The 17,390-nt window shown below is 66.6% G+C and overlaps 2 protein-coding genes across 6 annotated transcripts; both read left to right on the plus strand.

Annotated features, from left to right (window-relative positions):
- Positions 1-1,331: 1,331 nt before the first annotated feature.
- On the plus strand, positions 1,332-7,597 carry GRIPAP1 (GRIP1 associated protein 1; the record flags this gene model as incomplete). The annotated part of the gene is made up of 10 exons (XM_049793437.1): positions 1,332-1,492; positions 1,612-1,689; positions 2,410-2,496; positions 5,431-5,487; positions 5,594-5,693; positions 6,110-6,219; positions 6,620-6,763; positions 6,859-6,952; positions 7,039-7,166; positions 7,265-7,597. Coding segments are annotated over 10 exons (1,031 nt in total), but the record flags the coding sequence as incomplete, so codon positions are not given.
- Positions 7,598-7,738: 141 nt separating this feature from the next.
- On the plus strand, positions 7,739-14,016 carry TBC1D25 (TBC1 domain family member 25). Of its 5 annotated transcripts, none has more exons than XM_049793367.1 (7): positions 7,739-8,098; positions 8,525-8,634; positions 8,724-8,875; positions 9,151-9,272; positions 9,570-9,773; positions 9,872-11,599; positions 13,324-14,016. In XM_049793367.1, exons 1-7 carry the CDS (start codon positions 8,015-8,017, stop codon positions 13,435-13,437), a joined length of 2,514 nt encoding a protein of 837 aa, XP_049649324.1. In that variant the 5' UTR covers positions 7,739-8,014; the 3' UTR covers positions 13,438-14,016. The 5 variants fall into 5 exon arrangements, 3 of the variants coding, with proteins under 3 accessions (XP_049649324.1, XP_049649325.1, XP_049649323.1); XM_049793368.1 differs by having other exon boundaries at positions 12,888-13,459; XR_007504866.1 differs by having other exon boundaries at positions 7,740-8,098; positions 9,872-12,429; positions 12,721-13,459.
- Positions 14,017-17,390: the final 3,374 nt, after the last annotated feature.

The raw sequence follows: 17,390 nt of genomic DNA on the forward strand, positions 1-17,390 counted from the left end.
CCCCTCATGTGGTCCCCAAGGGGTTTGGGGTCCCTTGGGGGGTGGTTTGGGGTCCCCTTGGGGGGTGGTTTGGGGTCCCCAGAGTGCCCCTCATGTGGTCCCCAAGGGGTTTGGGGTCCCTTGGGGGGTGGTTTGGGGTCCCTTGGGGGTTGGGGGGTCCCCAGAATGCCCCTCATGTGGTCCCCAGGGGGTTTGGGGTCCCTTGGGGGGTGGTTTGGGGTCCCTTGAGGGGTCAGGGGTGCCCAGAGTTCCCCTCATCTGGTCCCCAGGGGGTTTGGGGTCCCTTGAGGGGTGGGGGGTCCCCAGAGTGCCCCTCATGTGGTCCCCAAGGGGTTTGGGGTCCCTTGGGGGGTGGTTTGGGGTCCCTTGGGGGGTGATTTGGGGTCCCTTGGGGGGTGGGGGGTCCCCAGAGTGCCCCTCATCTGGTCCCCAGGGGGTTTGGGGTCCCTTGGGGGGTGGTTTGGGGTCCCTTGGGGGTTGGGGGGTCCCCAGAATGCCCCTCATGTGGTCCCCAGGGGGTTTGGGGTCCCTTGGGGGGTGGTTTGGGGTCCCTTGAGGGGTCAGGGGTGCCCAGAGTTCCCCTCATCTGGTCCCCAGGGGGTTTGGGGTCCCTTGAGGGGTGGGGGGTCCCCAGAGTGCCCCTCATGTGGTCCCCAGGGGTTTGGGGTCCCTTGGGGGGTGGTTTGGGGTCTCTTGGGGGGTGGGGGGTCCCCAGAATGCCCCTCATGTGGTCCCCAGGGGGTTTGGGGTCCCTTGGGGGGTGGTTTGGGGTCCCCAGAGTGCCCCTCATGTGGTCCCCAGGGGGTTTGGGGTCCCTTGAGGGGTGGGGGGTCCCCAGAGTGCCCCTCATGTGGTCCCCAAGGGGTTTGGGGTCCCTTGGGGGGTGGTTTGGGGTCCCTTGGGGGGTGGTTTGGGGTCCCCAGAGTGCCCCTCATGTGGTCCCCAGGGGGTTTGGGGTCCCTTGGGGGGTGGTTTGGGGTCCCTTGGGGGGTGATTTGGGGTCTCTTGGGGGGTGGGGGGTCCCCAGAGTGCCCCTCATCTGGTCCCCAGGGGGTTGGGGGTCCCCGGGGGGGTGGTTTAGGAGCCCTCAGAGCGGTTTGGGGTTCTACTGGGGGTAGTTTTGCATCCCTGGGGGGGCTTTGAGGCCCCCAATGTGCCTCTCGCCCTGTGCCATGGGGGTTTTTGGGTAAGTACGGGTGGGTTTAGGGCTCCCCAAATCGCTCCCGATCCCATCCCTGGGCAGTTTTTGGGTTCCCCTGAGGGGATTTGGAGTCCCAGAAGCGCCCTGACCCCATCCCTGGGGGAGTTTTGGGACCCTGGGAGAACTTGAGGTGCCCCGTCCCGGGCCACGCGTGTGCGAGGCGTGTGCGAGGCGTGTGCCCGGTCGTCGCGCCCGCAGGTGTGCGCGGCAGAGCGGGACGGGCTACGACGGCGGCTGGCGGAGGCGGAAGACGCCCGCGGGGAGAGCGAGCGGGGCCGACGGCAGGCGCAGGTCAGCCCCCCACCTTCTCCCCTCCGCCGTTACACCCCCCCCCTGTCCCCGTCCCCCCCCCCCAAACCGGGGTAGGGATCCCCCTCCTCGTCCCAGTCCGACCCAGTCCCTTCCCAAAGGAGCAACTGGAGCGGCAGGCGCAGGAACACGCGGCGGCCGCCCGCGCTCGTGCCGAGCAGCACCGGGCCGAGCTGGAGGTGAGCGCGGGGGCTATAGGGGATCGCCCCGGGTGTAGGAGCCGCGGGGACCCCGGCAGGGAGGCTATAGGTGCCGTATAGAGCTACGGGGTCCGGAGAAACGCTTATAGTGACGTGGATATATAGCGAGCGCAAGAGACGGGAAGGATTTTGGGGGGTTGTCGTTATTATAGCCGTTCTATAGGTTTGCGGGGTGCTATACGTATTATAGGCGATTCTGGGGAGTTACGTGGTCTGTTGTGGTCCTATAGAAGCTTTAAAAAAACCTTGTAGAGGTTGTAAGGATCTGTAGGGTTCTATAGGGTCCTTGGGATCCTGCGGGGTGCAGGGAGCTTGTATGATGCTCCCCCACCGTACGGAAACTACGATCGTTTTACAGCGTTGTAAGAGACGGAGGCGGTTTTCGTATGTTTTACGCCGTCAGCAGGAATTCTTAGAACGTCACGCGACCCGTTGGGTGCACCAGACCCTGTAGAACCCATAAGGTCACCACCTATGGATTTTTAGAGGCTATAGGGCCCCAGCGATGCTGCAGAATCTGTAGGACCATCGTAAAGAGTTGTACTGGCTTGGCGACGCTGTAGAGCGCCCGCCGGACGTACAGAGGCTGTAGGAGCACCTGGAGCGTTATAGGACCCGTGTCCCCTCCCCCGTGGCCCTATAGAGCCCTATAGGTGTCGGGACTGTGTGTGACCCCCCCCACCCCCCCGTTGTCCCCAGGGCCGTGTCGGGGAGCTGCAGGCGGCGCTGGGAGATGCCGAGCGGCAGCGGGAGCTGCGGGAGGCCGAGGGCCAGGCGTTGCGCCAGGTACCCCCAAATCCACCCACTGGGACCCTCTCACAGCCCCCCCTCCCCCCAGGTACCCCCAAATCCACCCACTGGGACCCTCTCACAGCCCCCCCTCCCCCGGGTACCCCCAAATCCACCCACTGGGACCCTCTCACAGCCTCCCCCCCCCCCAGGTACCCCCAAATCCACCCACTGGGACCCTCTCACAGCCCCCCCTCCCCCTGGGTACCCCCAAATCCACCCACTGGGACCCTCTCACAGCCCCCCCCCCCCCCAGGTACCCCCAAATCCACCCACTGGGACCCTCTCACAGCCTCCCCCCCCCCCAGGTACCCCCAAATCCACCCACTGGGACCCTCTCACAGCCCCCCCTCCCCCCGGGTACCCCCAAATCCTCCCACTGGGACCCTCTCACAGCCCCCCCTCCCCCCCAGGTACCCCCAAATCCACCCACTGGGATCCTCTCACAGCCCCCCCCCCCGGGTACCCCCAAATCCACCCCAGAGCCCCTCTCTGAGCCCACTGGGACCCTCTCACAGCCTTCCCCCCCCCCCCCAGGTACCCCCAAATCCACCCCCAGAGCCCCTCTCTGAGCCCACTGGGACCCTCTCACAGCACCCCCCCCCCCCAGGTACCCCCAAATCCACCCCAGAGCCCCTCTCTGAGCCCACTGGGACCCTCTCACAGCCCCCCCTCCCCCCAGGTACCCCCAAATCCACCCACTGGGACCCTCTCACAGCCCCCCCCCCCGGGTACCTCCAAATCCACCCCAGAGCCCCTCTCTGAGCCCACTGGGACCCTCTCACAGCCTTCCCCCCCCCCCAGGTACCCCCAAATCCACCCCAGAGCCCCTCTCTGAGCCCACTGGGACCCTCTCACAGCCCCCCCCACCCCCAGGTACCCCCAAATCCACCCCCAGAGCCCCTCTCTGAGCCCACTGGGACCCTCTCACAGCCCCCCCCCCCCCCCAGGTACCCCCAAATCCACCCACTGGGACCCTCTCACAGCCTCCCCCCCCCCCCGGGTACCCCCAAATCCACCCCCAGAGCCCCTCTCTGAGCCCACTGGGACCCTCTCACAGCCTTCCCCCCCCCCAGGTACCCCCAAATCCACCCCAGAGCCCCTCTCTGAGCCCACTGGGACCCTCTCACAGCCCCCCCCCCCCCCCCAGGTACCCCCAAATCCACCCCAGAGCCCCTCTCTGAGCCCACTGGGACCCTCTCACAGCCCCCCCTCCCCCCAGGTACCCCCAAATCCACCCACTGGGATCCTCTCACAGCCCCCCCCCCCCGGGTACCCCCAAATCCACCCACTGGGACCCTCTCACAGACCCCCCCCCCCAGGTACCCCCAAATCCACCCACTGGGACCCTCTCACAGCCTCCCCTCCCCCCAGGTACCCCCAAATCCACCCACTGGGATCCTCTCACAGCCCCCCCCCCCGGGTACCCCCAAATCCACCCCAGAGCCCCTCTCTGAGCCCACTGGGACCCTCTCACAGCCCCCCCCCCCCAGGTACCCCCAAATCCACCCACTGGGATCCTCTCACAGCCCCCCCCCCCCGGGTACCCCCAAATCCACCCCAGAGCCCCTCTCTGAGCCCACTGGGACCCTCTCACAGCCTTCCCCCCCCCCCCAGGTACCCCCAAATCCACCCCCAGAGCCCCTCTCTGAGCCCACTGGGACCCTCTCACAGCCCCCCCCCCCCCAGGTACCCCCAAATCCACCCCAGAGCCCCTCTCTGAGCCCACTGGGACCCTCTCACAGCCCCCCCCCTCCCCCCAGGTACCCCCAAATCCACCCACTGGGACCCTCTCACAGCCCCCCCCCCCCCAGGTACCCCCAAATCCACCCACTGGGACCCTCTCACAGCCTCCCCCCCCCCCCCCGGGTACCCCCAAATCCACCCCCAGAGCCCCTCTCTGAGCCCACTGGGACCCTCTCACAGCCTTCCCCCCCCCCAGGTACCCCCAAATCCACCCACTGGGACCCTCTCACAGCCTTCCCCCCCCCCAGGTACCCCCAAATCCACCCCCAGAGCCCCTCTCTGAGCCCACTGGGACCCTCTCACAGCCCCCCCCCAGGTACCCCCAAATCCATCCCAGAGCCCCTCTCTGAGCCCACTGGGACCCTCTCACAGCCCCCCCTCCCCCCAGGTACCCCCAAATCCACCCACTGGGATCCTCTCACAGCCCCCCCCCCCCGGGTACCCCCAAATCCACCCCAGAGCCCCTCTCTGAGCCCACTGGGACCCTCTCACAGCCCCCCCCCCGGGTACCCCCAAATCCACCCCAGAGCCCCTCTCTGAGCCCACTGGGACCCTCTCACAGCCTTTCCCCCCCCCCCCAGGTACCCCCAAATCCACCCCCAGAGCCCCTCTCTGAGCCCACTGGGACCCTCTCACAGTCCCCCCCCCCCCAGGTACCCCCAAATCCACCCCAGAGCCCCTCTCTGAGCCCACTGGGACCCTCTCACAGCCCCCCCTCCCCCCAGGTACCCCCAAATCCACCCCCAGAGCCCCTCTCTGAGCCCACTGGGACCCTCTCACAGTCCCCCCCCCCCCAGGTACCCCCAAATCCACCCCCAGGGCCCCTCTCTGAGCCCACTGGGACCCTCTCACAGCCCCCCCCCCCAGGAACCGCAGATCCCTGGGATCCTCCAGCCCGCCTGGGACCACCCGAAAGCTCCTTGGGACCCCCGGTTCTCCTGTGGGGGGGCTCTCAGGTCTCCCCACCAGAGACCCTGAGGTGCCCAAGTACCCCCCAAAAAACCCAAATCCCCTCCCAGGGTCTCCAAACCCCTCTGGGTCCCCTCACCACATTCTCTCTGCCCCCCCCGGGTTCTCGCTGAGCCCTCTAACACCCACCACATTCCCCTCAGCACCCACAAATCCTCTCTGGGACCCCTCCAAATCCCCCCCCCCACCCCCCCATGACCCTTTCGGTTCCCCCAGGAGCTGAAAGACGTCCGAGACGGGCAGCGCATCCTGGAGAAGAAAGGCAGCGCAGCGGTGAGGGTCCCTAGGGGGGCTGGGGTGCCGTCCGGAGGCTGGGATCCCATTTGGGGCCCTGACAACCCCCCCAAATTGTCCCCGTCCCCCCGTCCCCCCCCCCAAGTTGAAGGACCTGAAGCGGCAGCTGCAGCTGGAGCGACGCCGCGCCGACCGCCTGCAGGAGCGGCTGCAGGAGCTGCTGGCGCCCACCCGTGCCCGAACTGGTCAGCCGGACGCCGGGGGTCCCTTGGGGGGGTGGGGGGGGGAAACTTCCAGGCATTGGGGTCCCCTTGGAAGCTGGGGGGGGGGGGGTGCCCCTGGATGCCTACGTCCCCTTGTGGGGGCTCTCGTGGGTTTGCAGGTGGGGGGGGGGGGGGGTACTGGGGGGTCTGGATCTGCTGGTAGGAGGGAAAATGGGGTTTGGGGGGGGGGGGTCCTGGATACCTGGGTCCCCCAGGGGGGCATCCTGGATACCTGGGTCCCCTGGGGGGGGGTTGTCTGCAGGGATGGGGTGCTGCAGGGGCACCCGCACCCCCTTTTTCTCTTCCCCAGAGGCAGCGGGGGGGCCCCCCCCCGGGTTGGGGGAGGGGGGGGGACTCATCCCGGCTGCCTGGGTCCCATTTTTGTTCCCCTCTCCCAGGGCTGGAAGAACTGGGGCTGGAGGGGGGGTCCCCCGGGAGGGGACCGGGGGGCGACAGCAGCAGCCTCTCCTCCCTGGGGCGTGACGGCTCCGCCCCTGGGAGTACCAAGGTGGGTGGGGCCTGATGGGGTGGGGCCTGATGGGGTGTGGCCTGATGGGGTGGGGCCTGACAGGGTGGGGCCTGAGGGTTCTGTTGGCTGCTCCCACCAGGGGGTGGGCTAGGCAGGTAGGGGTGTGGCTGGGGGTGGGTGGGTGTGGCTGGGTTGGGTGTGGCTGGGGGGGTGTGGCTCAGGAGGGTGTGGCTTATGAGGGCGTGGCTTGGTGAAGTTTGGGTGGGGTCATAGCAGGGGCCATGGGTGGGATGTGGCCCCATACTGGTCCCCCCCCCCCCAGTTGAGGGTGGGTCTGGACTGGGGAGGTGGGGCTGTGTTGTGGGTGTGGCTTCAGCGAGGGGGCGGAGCCTCCTCTCCTGACCCTCCTCCTCCTCACCCCGCCCTTCCCTCTCCGCAGTCAGGCTCAGGCAGCCCCGGTGGGGGCAGCGGCGGCGGCGGTGGGGGGGTCCCCGGTGGGGGGGGCTTGTCCCCCGCCGAAGTGGCGGAGCTGTTCCAGCGCCTGGCCCAGAGCCAGCAGGAACGCTGGCTGCTGGAGGAGAAGGTACTGGGAGGAGACTGGGAGGGACTGGGGTGGGGGAGGGGGTATCACCGCTGACACCCCCCCCCCCCTTTCTTTCCTTTTACCCCCCCCCCCAGGTGCGTCACCTGGAGGTGAGCAGCGCCTCTATGGCGGAGGACCTGTGCCGCAAAAGCGCCATCATCCAGAGCTTCGTCCGCGACAGCCGCCTGGGTGAGTCCGGCACCCCTCCCCCAACCCCCCCTCCCCATTTTAAACCCCCCCCATGCTCACCCCGTCTCCCTGTGCCACCCCCCCAGAGGCGGCGGGACCCCCCGGTCCCCCCCGGCGGGGCACGGGGCCGGGCGAGGAGGGTCTGCGGGAGATGAACAAGAAACTGCAGAACATGCTGGAGGAGCAGCTCACCAAAAACCTGCACCTGGGGCAGGTGGGCGGGGCTTCTGGCAAAGGGGGCGGGGCCTCTGGAGAAAAGGGGCGGGGTCTGAGGCAAAGGGCGGGGCCTCTGACCCCGCCCACCCCCTCTAGGACCTGGAGGCGCTGTCGCAGGAACTGGCACGACTCAGCAAGGAGAGGACCGCCCCCCCCGGCCCGCCCTGAGGGGCGGGGCTTGGCCTCAGCCCCGCCCCGTTCCTCTAGGCTCCGCCTCCCCCTGGTGGGTCCGTGGCGGGGGGCCTCGCCGCTTTAAGGGGGGAAGTTGCCGCTTTAAGGGGGGACGTTGCCCCTTTAAGGAAGGGGGCGGTCCCCTCGGGTGGACGTTGCCACTTTAGGAGGGGGGGGGGACACACACACACACCCCCGCATGCGCTCCCCCTCGGTTTCTCCCCCTCCCCGTTAATAAAGTCGATGTGAACCGCTGCAGTTTGCGTCATTGACTCCGTTTTTTTTTTTTTTTTTTAAGGGGGGGGGGGGGTGCGCGATGACATCACGCCGGCGCCTCCCTAACCTCCCGCCTTGGTGGGTGCGACCGGCCTCCGCGCCCCCCTGGGTGACGTCACTTCCGGGCGCCGACCCGGATGTTGTTGCCCCGTCGCCGCGGCCGCAAGACGGGGACGATTCGCGGCGCCGCTCCGGATCGTTCCCCCCCCGCGGCCCTCGTTTTCCACCGAGGGGGGGGGGTGGGGGGGGGAGAGAGGCTCGGCGTGACGTCACGTCAGCACGGTGACGTAACACCTTCCCCCCCCCCTCCCCTCCCCGCTTTCCCGGTAGGGGGGCGGTGGCGGCAACACCCCCCCGCCGCTCGTTCTGCGCCTGCGCGGAGTCCGCCCCGCCCCCGCCATGGCGGCGGCGGGGGGCGGGGCCTGCCCGGGGGGCGGGGCCGCGCTGGAGGAGGAGTGCGAAGTGGTGCGCGTGCGCGTCAAGGTGAGGGGGGCGGGGCGGGCGGGGGGAGGGGGCGGGGCTAAGGCGGGAGGGGGCGGGGGTACGGCCGGAGGCGGTGCGCCGGTGGCTTGAGCGGCGGGGCCACCGCGTGGTGGGCGGGACTAAATGCCGCCGGGGAGGGGCGTGGTCATGGCAGGTTGGGGGGGTGGGGAGCGCGGCCAACTGGAGGAGGTTGCCGCCGAAAAGGTCACGTGGGGGCGCGGTGGCCAATGAGGGACGGGGAGGGGGGCGGGGCGCGCTGAGGCGCCGTTGCCGCGGTGACGGGACGCGGCCGCCATTTTGGGCCGCTGTGAGGGACCGGGCCGGGGGCGGAGGACGGGGGCGGTGGCGGCGGCTCCGGGGCTCCGGCCTGGCCCCTGAGCGTCCCCCCGCCTCATCTCCCCGTACCCGGCTGATGTCTGCCCGTAGAAGAGCGAGGGGCTGCTGCCGCCTGAGTTCCGCTCCTTCGCCGTCGACCCGCAGATCACGTCGCTGGACGTGCTGCAGCACATCCTGGCCCGTGCCTTCGACCTTCAGGGGTGAGCCCGGGCCCCCTCCCCAACATCCTCGGCCGCCTCATCCCCTGGAGGGAGGCTCGGTTGTTGAGCATCCCTTGGTATCCTCTCAGGAAGAAGAGCTTCTCCGTCAGCTTCGCGGCCCGTGACCCCCAAGGCCAGGAGACCTTCGTGCCGCTGCTGAGCGATGGCGACCTGGCGGCTGCCTTTGCCTGCGCCCGGCCCACCCTGCGCCTGCGCCTCGATGTCCGGCCTCCCGCTGAAAGTGAGTGAGTGGGGGGTCCTCGGGGCTGGGGAGGAGGGTGGTGGGACTCGGGCATCTGGGACAGCGAGGTAGGACCTGGGGGCCTTGGTGGAGTCTTTTGTTTTAGAGAGGGGGAACCCCGGCATCCCCAGGGGGGTGGTTTGAGGGAGACCCGGCTGTTCGGTCCCCCTAGGGTGGGTGTTAGGAAGAGACGCAGGCGTCTGGGGTGGGTGTCAGGAGGAGGACCTGGGTGCCTGGGTGTTCAGTGGAGGGACCCAGGCCTCTGGGTGCTGCAGGCCCGCTGCTGGAGGACTGGGACATCATCAGCCCCCGGGAGGTGGCAGCGGTGGAACCCCTCCCCGAGCGCCGCTCGCTCCTGGCTGCAGCGCTGCCCTTCACCCAGGCCCTGCTGGCACAGGTGAGTGGGACCTGGGTGTCTCGGGGGGGGCCTTGGGTTCCCCCACCCTGCTGACACCTCATGGAGCACCCTTCCTGCTCCTCTGGCCATCCCAGTTCCCTCCTAGTGCCTCTTAGTGTTCCTAATTCCTTTCAACACCCTTTCTACGGTCCTAGTTGCCTTCTAGTCGCCTCTCGGCAAGCCCTAGACCTCTTCCAGTGCTCCCATTCCCTCCCAGTGCTTCCAGTTTCCCCCCACCACAGCTCCCTGCGCACCTAGCTCCCCTCCCAGCACCACCAGCGACCTGTTTACCCGCAGGTGGGCCGGACCCTGGCCCGGGCGCAGGCAGCCCTGGCGTGGCCGGAGGGCTCCCCTCCCTCGCCCCCCCCGCCGCCGCCCCCCTGCGCCCCCCTGAGCGATGCCGACCTCCGCACCTACTTGGGCCCCGGCGGACGGCTGCTGCGGCCCCACGACCTGCGTCTCCACGTCTACCACGGCGGTGTCGAGCCCGGCCTGCGCAAGGTGGGTTCCCCTGGCTCCCCTCTCAGCCCCCTTAGGTCTGCCCGGGGTTCCTGACCCCCTCCCCCCCGCTCTATCTCCCCCGCCCCCTCCTCTTCCAGGTGGTCTGGCGGTACCTGCTGAACGTCTTCCCGGCGGGATTGTCAGGGCAGGAGCGACTGGCCCACCTGCGACGCAAGGCGGGCGAATACGCGGCGCTGAAAGCCCTCCTGGCCGCCCGGGCGGCCCCGGCTGAGCTGGCGCTGGTGGGGGCGGCCGTGCGCAAGGACGTGGTGCGCACCGACCGGGGGCACCCTTATTTTGGGGGCCCTGAGGAGGGACACCCCCACCTGGCCGCCTTGCAGGCGCTGCTCACCACCTTTGCCCTGGGTCACCCGCGCCTCTCCTACTGCCAAGGCATGTCGGACGTGGCCGCGCCGCTCTTGGCCGTGCTGGACGACGAGGCCCAAGCCTTCCTCTGCTTCTGCGCCCTCATGCGCCGCCTCGGACCCCGCTTTCGCCCTGGCGGCCGGGGGCTGGCCCGCGCCTTCGCCCACCTCCGACGCCTCCTGCGCCGCGCCGACCCCCCTTTCTGGGCTTTCCTGGCTGCCCGCGGCGCCCACGACCTGCTTTTCTGCTACCGCTGGCTGTTGCTGGAGCTGAAGCGGGAATTCGCCTTCGAGGATGCCCTGCGGGTGCTGGAGATCACCTGGAGCTCGCTGCCACCCGCTCCGCCTCCCCCACCGGACGGCATTCCCCTCCTGGGAGCGCCCCTGGGGCCTCGCCGGGCCCGCCGAGGGCTGCGCGAGCGGCGTGGGCTGCGGCCCCGGCCCCCCCGTCGGCGACGCCGGCAGCGGGGGGAGAGCGAGGCCCCCGCGGAGGCGGCTGGCGGCCGAGGCGGGCACGAGGCCTGCGGGGACGGCCAGGAGAGTCCCAGGAGCTCCGGCGACGTCCAAGTTGGTTCCAAAGCTTCCGTGGACGTCCCAGAGGCTCTTGCGAGTTCCGGCAAAGACCCGGAGAAACCAAAGAGCTCCGGCGACATCCAAGAGGGTCCTGAGAGCTCCGGGAACATCCAGGAGGGTCCCGAGAGTTTTAGGGATGACCAAGAGGGTCTCGAGAGTTCCACCGATGTCCAGGGTGGCTCCAAGACCTCTGGGAGCGACCACGAGAAGCCTGAGGTCGCTGGGGACGTCCAACCTAGTCCGGACAGCTCCCGGAATGACCGAGAGGATCCGAAGATCTCCCGGGATGCCAAGGTCCCCGGGGATGGCCAGGGTGGCCTTAAGGCCTCTGCGGAGGTCCAAGGTGGTGCTAAGGTCCCCAGGGGCATCCGAGAGAATCCCAAAGTCTCCAGCGATGGTGGCCGAGACCCTGCTGGCCCCAAGGACGTCAGAGAAGACCCCGACGCGTCTAAGGAGGTTGACCGAGACCCTGACGTTCCCAAGAAGGTCAACGAAAACGCCAGCGCTCCGAAGGAAATCAGCGAACAACCCGACGTCTACAAGGTAGTTTGCGGAGACCCCGACGTCTCCAGGAAACCCGGCAAAGATGCCGACGTCGGCGCTGAGCCAAGCGTCTTCAAGAAGACTCGCGAAAGTCGGAGCGTCTCTAAGAAGTTAAGTGAAAACCTGGACGCCCCGGAAAAGGTCGGCGACGACCACAGCGTTTCCAAGAGGGTTGGGCAAGACCCCGACGTGCCGAAAGAGATTGGCGAAGACCCCAAAGAGACCCGGAAAGACCCCAAAGACACCGGGAAAGACCCCGAGGTCCCCAAAGAAGTTGGCGACGCTCCCAAAGAGGTTGACAACACCCCCAGCTCCCCGAGAGAGGTTGGTGAAGACCCCGGAGAGGTACGTGACGACCCCGGCGCGGGCAGGGAGGCTGCTGACGTCCCCGAGGACCCTTGGGGGGGCGGTTGGGCCTGGGAGGACTCGTGTTCCTCTTCCTCCTCCTCGTCCTCCTCCTCCTCGTCCTCGGAGGAAGAGGTGGGTCTGGAGGACGACGGGGCGCCGCTACCGCCGCCGGAGGAATTGGGGCAGGGGAACCCCTTCCTCCTCTTCCTCTGCCTGGCCATGCTGCTGGAACAACGGGAGGCCGTCATGGCGCGGGCCGGGGATTACAACGAGGTGGCCATGCATTTCGACCGCCTGGTGCGGCGTCACCACCTGCCCCGCGTCCTGCGCCGCGCCAAGGGGCTTTTCGCTCGTTACCTGGAAGGTTGGGGGGGGGCACCCCCGGGAGGGCCCCCCACGGGCTAGGGGTGTCGCGGTGGGGGGGCTAAGGGTGACCCAGGGGGACGTGGGAGACCCCTACGGGCGCCACGCGGGGGGACCTGTCCTTTTTTTGGGGACCCCCAGGGCGTCACGGGGAAGCTGTAGGTCGGCGTGGGGACCCCAGAGACATCCCGGGGGTCTTTGGATCCCCGAGGGTCTTCTTTGGGGGGACCCCGAGGTCACTGGGGGGGCCCGTAGGATAACGCGGGGACCTCCAGGACGCTGCAGGGGACCTATAGGTCACCGTGGGGACCCCGTAGACATCGTGGGAGACGTATAGGTCCTCTTCGGGGACCAGTAGGTTACTGGGGGGGGCTCCTAGGTCAACGCGGGGACCCCAGAGGCTGACGAGGGGACCTATAGGGCAGCGTAGAGACCCCCCCGGACACCCCCATGGGGACCCGTAGGTCCTTTTTGGGGACCTGTGGAGCACCCACAGGGACCTATAGGCCAGCGTGGGACACCCCCGGGGACCTATAGGTCCTTTTTGGGGACCTGTGGAGCACCCTAGGTACCCCGTAAATATCCTATAGGTCGCCACGGGGACCTATAGGCCAGCGTGGGACACCCCCAGGGACCTATAGGTCCTTTTTGGGGACCTGTGGAGCACCCTAGGCACTCCGTAACACCCCGTAAATATCCTATAGGTCGCCACGGGGACCTATAGGCCAGCGTGGGACACCCCCAGGGACCTATAGGTCCTTTTTGGGGACCTGTGGAGCACCCTAGGCACCCCGTAAATATCCTATAGGTCGCCACGGGGACCTATAGGCCAGCGTGGGACACCCCCGGGGACCTATAGGTCCTTTTTGGGGACCTGTGGAGCACCCTAGGCACTCCGTAACACCCCGTAAATATCCTATAGGTCGCCACGGGGACCTATAGGCCAGCGTGGGACACCCCCAGGGACCTATAGGTCCTTTTTGGGGACCTGTGGAGCACCCTAGGCACCCCGTAAATATCCTATAGGTCGCCACAGGGACCTATAGGACAGCGTGGGACACCCCCGGGGACCTATAGGTCAACATAGGGACCGTGGAGGTCCCCCTCGGGGACCCCTATAGGCACCAGATGGGGCCCCACAGCCCCCCCACCCCCCCCCCACCCCCTGGGGACGTATGGACCCCCCGGACGCCCATAGATCCCCACAGGGGGTCTGGAGACACCCCAGTATGGACCAGTACAGCCCGGTGTCTCTCCCCTGGGGTTTTACGGCACCTTGGGGCATCCCAGTATAGACCAGTATGAAGCACTACGACGTACTAGCTAGGAACTCTTGGATTTACGTTGCCTTGGGCCAGACCAGTATGGACCAGGAAGGGTCTGGGAGCCCAACTGGGAGCCCCGCATATGCATCGCCTTGGGTCGGAGCGGGACGGACCAGTACAGCATCCCAACTGGGATCACTGCGTTGACATGGCCTTCAGCCATCCCAGCACGGACCAGTACGGCAGCCCAACTGGGAGCTCTTCACCGGCGTGGCCTTGCGTCCTCCCAGTACAGACCAGCATGCACCAGTACAGCATCTTGCCCGGGATCTCTTCACCCGTGTGGCCTTGTGTCCTCCCAGTATGGACCAGTACGGACCTGTACAGCATCTTGCCTGGGATCTCTTCACCCGTGTGGCCTTGCGTTCTCCCAGTACGGACCAGTATGGACCGGTAGGGCGCCCTGACTGGAATCTTAATGCATATACGGGTTCTCCCAGTATGGACCAGTGCAACCCAGTTCTTGCTCCCCCCCCGGGTGCCTTCTCACCCCGCTCCTTATTTATTGCCCCCCCCCCCCCTCCCCGTCTCCTGCGGGGGGGACGCAGGCGTCCGGCGATCCGTGAGGTGCCGAAGACGTGAATAAACCTGACGCCCACCACTGTCGTCTGGGGGGGTCCCAGTATGGACTGGGAAGGGGTTGGGGGCTGCCAGCGTGGACTGGGAAGTGGCTGTGGGCTCCCAGTATGAACTGGGGAGTTCCCAGTATGGACTGGGAAGGGGTTGGGGGTTGCCAGCATGGATTGGGAAGTGGCTGTGGGCTCCCAGTATGAACTGGGGAGTCCCCAGTATGGACTGGGAAGGGGTTGGGGGCTGACAGCATGGACTGGGAAGCGGCTGTGGGCTCCCAGTATGAGCTGGGGAGTTCCCAGTATGGACTGGGAAGGGGTTGGGGGCTGCCAGCGTGGACTGGGAAGGGATTACAGCTTCCAGTCCGAACTGGGAAGCAGCTGTGGGCTCCCAGTATGAGCTGGGGAGTTCCCAGTATGGACTGGGAAGGGGTTGGGGGCTGCCAGCGTGGACTGGGAAGTGGCTGTGGGCTCCCAGTATGAACCGGGGAGTTCCCAGTATGGACTGGGAAGGGGTTGGGGGCTGCCAGCGTGGACTGGGAAGTGGCTGTGGGCTCCCAGTATGAACTGGGGAGTTCCCAGTATGGACTGGGAAGGGGTTGGGGGTTGCCAGCGTGGATTGGGAAGTGGCTGTGGGCTCCCAGTATGAACTGGGGAGTTCCCAGTATGGACTGGGAAGGGGTTGGGGGCTGACAGCATGGACTGGGAAGCAGCTGTGGGCTCCCAGTATGAGCTGGGGAGTTCCCAGTATGGACTGGGAAGGGGTTGGGGGCTGCCAGCGCGGACTGGGAAGTGGCTGTGGGCTCCCAGTATGAACTGGGGAGTTCCCAGTATGGACTGGGAAGGGGTTGGGGGCTGCCAGCGTGGACTGGGGAGGGTGCGGGGGTTTGCTTTGGACTGGGAAGGGGGAAATGGTGCTCCCAGTATGAACTGGGCGTCTCCCCGTGCAGACTGGGGAAGGATAAGGGGTGCGCAGTCCATACTGGGAAGGGACAGGGGCAGCCAGCGCGGACTGGGAGGGGATTACAGCTTCCAGTCCGAACTGGGAAGCGGCTGTGGGCTCCCAGTATGAGCTGGGGAGTTCCCAGTACGGACTGGGAGGGGGCGGCGGTCTGCGTTGCGGTGTGCGAAGTGGAGGTGCCCGCACGCCTGGGTCCCCAGACTGGGTGGGACGGGCCAGTACTGGGATCGTCCCAGTGCCCTCAAGTCCCAGTATCCCCAGTTTAGTCCCGTCGCTGCCTGCATTGGCTGAGGCTGCTCCCAGTTACCTCAGTCCCCCTCCCAGTTACCTCCCAGTCACCCTAGTCCCCATCCAGTTCCGCCCAGTGCTTCCCATTTCCTCCCAGTATCCCTAGTTTCAACCCGTGGCTGCCTGTGTTTGCAGAGAGGCTGCCCCCAGTCCCTCCCAGTCACCCCAGTCCCCTTCCAGTTCCTCCCAGTTCCCCCCAGTGCTTCCCATTTCTTCCCAGTATCCCTAGTTTCGGCCCCGTGGCTGCCTGTGTTTGCAGAGAGGCTGCTCCCAGTCCCTCCCAGGTCCTCTCCATCCTTCCCAGTCCCTCCCAGTTCCCCCCAGTGCTTCCCATTTCTTCCCAGTATCCCTAGTTTCGGCTCCGTGGCTGCCTGTGTTTGCAGAGAGGCTGCTCCCAGTCCCTCCCAGGTCCTCTCCATCCTTCCCAGTCCCTCCCAGTCCCCTTCCAGTCCCTCCCAGTTCCCCCCAGTGCTTCCCATTTCTTCCCAGTATCCCTAGTTTTGGCTCCGTGGCTGCCTGTGTTTGCAGAGAGGCTGCTCCCAGTCCCTCCCAGTCACCCCAGTCCCCTTCCAGTTCCTCCCAGTTCCCCCCAGTGCTTCCCATTTCTTCCCAGTATCCCTAGTTTCGGCCCCGTGGCTGCCTGTGTTTGCAGAGAGGCTGCTCCCAGTCCCTCCCAGGTCCTCTCCATCCTTCCCAGTCCCTCCCAGTCCCCTTCCAGTTCCTCCCAGTTCCCCCCAGTGCTTCCCATTTCTTCCCAGTATCCCTAGTTTCGGCTCCGTGGCTGCGTGTGTTTGCAGAGAGGCTGCTCCCAGTCCCTCCCAGGTCCTCTCCATCCTTCCCAGTCCCTCCCAGTTCCCCCCAGTGCTTCCCATTTCTTCCCAGTATCCCTAGTTTTGGCTCCGTGGCTGCCTGTGTTTGCAGAGAGGCTGCCCCCAGTCCCTCCCAGTCACCCCAGTCCCCTTCCAGTTCCTCCCAGTTCCCCCCAGTGCTTCCCATTTCTTCCCAGTATCCCTAGTTTCGGCTCCGTGGCTGCCTGCGTTTGCAGAGAGGCTGCTCCCAGTCCCTCCCAGGTCCTCTCCATCCTTCCCAGTCCCTCCCAGTTCCCCCCAGTGCTTCCCATTACTTCCCAGTATCCCTAGTTTTGGCTCCGTGGCTGCCTGTGTTTGCAGAGAGGCTGCCCCCAGTCCCTCCCAGTCACCCCAGTCCCCTTCCAGTTCCTCCCAGTTCCCCCCAGTGCTTCCCATTTCTTCCCAGTATCCCTAGTTTCGGCTCCGTGGCTGCGTGTGTTTGCAGAGAGGCTGCTCCCAGTCCCTCCCAGGTCCTCTCCATCCTTCCCAGTCCCTCCCAGTTCCCCCCAGTGCTTCCCATTTCTTCCCAGTATCCCTAGTTTCGGCTCCGTGGCTGCCTGCGTTTGCAGAGAGGCTGCTCCCAGTCCCTCCCAGGTCCTCTCCATCCTTCCCAGTCCCTCCCAGTCCCCTTCCAGTCCCTCCCAGTTCCCCCCAGTGCTTCCCATTTCTTCCCAGTATCCCTAGTTTCGGCCCCGTGGCTGCCTGTGTTTGCAGAGAGGCTGCTCCCAGTCCCTCCCAGGTCCTCTCCATCCTTCCCAGTCCCTCCCAGTCCCCTTCCAGTTCCTCCCAGTTCCCCCCAGTGCTTCCCATTTCTTCCCAGTATCCCTAGTTTCGGCTCCGTGGCTGCCTGCGTTTGCAGAGAGGCTGCTCCCAGTCCCTCCCAGGTCCTCTCCATCCTTCCCAGTCCCTCCCAGTCCCCTTCCAGTCCCTCCCAGTTCCCCCCAGTGCTTCCCATTTCTTCCCAGTATCCCTAGTTTCGGCCCCGTGGCTGCCTGTGTTTGCAGAGAGGCTGCTCCCAGTCCCTCCCAGGTCCTCTCCATCCTTCCCAGTCCCTCCCAGTTCCCCCCAGTGCTTCCCATTTCTTCCCAGTATCCCTAGTTTCGGCCCCGTGGCTGCCTGTGTTTGCAGAGAGGCTGCTCCCAGTCCCTCCCAGGTCCTCTCCATCCTTCCCAGTCCCTCCCAGTCCCCTTCCAGTTCCTCCCAGTTCCCCCCAGTGCTTCCCATTTCTTCCCAGTATCCCTAGTTTCGGCTCCGTGGCTGCGTGTGTTTGCAGAGAGGCTGCTCCCAGTCCCTCCCAGGTCCTCTCCATCCTTCCCAGTCCCTCCCAGTTCCCCCCAGTGCTTCCCATTTCTTCCCAGTATCCCTAGTTTCGGCTCCGTGGCTGCCTGTGTTTGCAGAGAGGCTGCCCCCAGTCCCTCCCAGTCACCCCAGTCC

The sequence above is a fragment of the Accipiter gentilis genome, chromosome 38 (genome assembly GCF_929443795.1).
Source record: "Accipiter gentilis chromosome 38, bAccGen1.1, whole genome shotgun sequence".
Lineage (NCBI taxonomy): Eukaryota > Metazoa > Chordata > Aves > Accipitriformes > Accipitridae > Astur > Astur gentilis.